Source organism: Mus caroli, chromosome 9 (genome assembly GCF_900094665.2).
Source record: "Mus caroli chromosome 9, CAROLI_EIJ_v1.1, whole genome shotgun sequence".
NCBI lineage: Eukaryota > Metazoa > Chordata > Mammalia > Rodentia > Muridae > Mus > Mus caroli.
Window position 1 is genome coordinate 85,941,735 of NC_034578.1, and position 1,897 is coordinate 85,943,631.

Below are 1,897 nucleotides of genomic sequence, written 5' to 3' on the forward strand. Positions count from 1 at the left end.
GGAGGTAGGAAATCCAGGCAGAAGCTCACCTGTGCTTTGTCTTTCAGTGAGACCATCATGTTCCTGCATCAGATCTTCTACCAAGGCCTGAAGGCCCGTATCTCCAGCTGGCCCACCCTGGTGCTGGGTGAGTAGCCATCCCCATGGGGTCCTACATATTCCTTTNCTGGGCAGGAGACAGCTCTGTCCCTCTAGATCATCACAGTGAGTCTCTCTGTAGACCCCAGGGTCCCTGAGAGGAGAAGGACAACCGTCATGTGCTCCTGGAAAGAAATGAGACCCTCTATTTGCTTGTCCACCTTCCCTTTCAACAGCAACATGCCCACCGCGAACATCTCAAACTCCAGAAAAGTAGAAAACACTATATCACCTGTCACTCTGTCCCTCAAAGGCAGCCACCCCAGTCATGGCCATGTTCCTCCCACAATTCCCTATACACAGAGATCCTGAGAGTGTTCGAGTTTTCTTTTCCCATTTCACGTGACTGAAAACAGAGGGAGTTAGAGAGTCTGAAGCTTGTTTGTACAGACATTTCATTCATTTGCTTACATCAGATTATTACATTATGCTGATACATTGCTGCTGCTGCTGCTGTTTACAATAGGGTGTCTATTGTAGCCCTAGCTGATCTGGAACTTGCTATGAGACCAGGCTGACCCTGAACTGTTAGGGATCGGCCTGCCTCTGCCGGCCAACTGCTGTAATTAAAGCTGTACACTACCATGCCTGGCAATGTGTCACATCTTAGCTTAGCTTTGTAAATGGAGCATTTTTCCACGCCCAGTTTTCTCATGCTGAGTGTTTTGATGGCTGTATAATGAGCCAGTGTCCCTAAGGATACATACCATGAACCAGGCAACCAGCTCGCTCTTCTTATTGGTTCTAAGCCGCTGAAAATCTTTAGGGACCATTTTTATGGGATAAGTTTCCAGAAGTTGGATTACTAGAACGAAGGCTCCGGCTTCATCTGCATTGCCTAGAAAGCTGTGCNGTTGGGTTCCAGGGCTGAGCCGCACCGGTGCCTTCCATTGAACGGCACCTGTGCCAGGTTCCCACTTTGGTAAGTAAAGGAACTGCAGTGTTCCCTTCACTACAGAGGGGAAGACCCTGAGGCTGCAAAGTCATAGTGAGAACCAGGCCAGATGTAGCTCTCCGGCCCCCTTCACTCTTTAGATGTTTCTTGTGTCAAAAACCCTGGTCTATGGGGCTGGGGAGAGAGCTCAGTCAGTAAAAAGTTTGTCTCAGGGGAACAATGAATGACCTGAGTGAAATCCCAGAAGCCACAAAAAATCTCAGCCAGGGCCCAGTGCGATCATACTCACTGCTGCTCTCTCAGGGCACTTAGGTTTGATTCTAACCGCACCCATAAGGAGGCCAACAATGGTCTGTAACTGCAGTTCCCACTGGCTCTGACACCCCTTCTGGCCATTATGGGTGCTGCATGCACATATGTTTACACAAGCAAAGCATGCATGAAAAATGAGNACATAATTGTTCCTAGGTATATACATGAAATAAAAACAAATAAACATTTTTTAAATGTACACAATGGCATACACTTATATTCTCCCAGTCAGTGCTGGAGAGGCAAAGACAGGTAGATCCCTGGGGCTTTCTGGCCAGACTAGCCTAATCAGCAAGGTCCGGGTGCCAGGAAGAGACCTTATCTCAGAAAGCAAGGCCCATGGCTCCTGAAGAGCCACATACATGCCCACACACATGAACATGCACACACACGCACTGTCTCAGTTAGGACTTTACTCCTGTGAAGAGACACCATGACCAAGGCAACATTATAAGGACAGTATTTAACTGGGGCTGGCTTACAGGTTCAAAGGTTCAGTCCATTACCATCAAGGCAGGAGCATGGCAGCATCCACGCAAGCAGAACTAAAAG

General features: G+C 48.2%; 2 protein-coding genes across 2 annotated transcripts in view; both read left to right on the top strand.

Moving 5' to 3' along the window:
* The window catches only part of LOC115031956 (ras-specific guanine nucleotide-releasing factor 1-like), a 48,552-nt gene extending 48,354 nt beyond the window's left edge, over positions 1-198 (top strand). Inside the window, exon 5 of the mRNA XM_029481973.1 lies at positions 48-198. Within this exon, the coding sequence (XP_029337833.1) occupies positions 48-135 (88 nt within the window). The 3' untranslated portion in view covers positions 136-198. The remainder of the gene's footprint in view (positions 1-47) is intronic.
* A 57-nt stretch (positions 199-255) lies between these two features.
* LOC115031957 (ras-specific guanine nucleotide-releasing factor 1-like) overlaps positions 256-1,897 on the top strand; it is a 26,147-nt gene continuing 24,505 nt past the window's right edge. The window contains exon 1 of the mRNA XM_029481974.1: positions 256-351. Within this exon, the coding sequence (XP_029337834.1) occupies positions 256-351 (96 nt within the window). The remainder of the gene's footprint in view (positions 352-1,897) is intronic.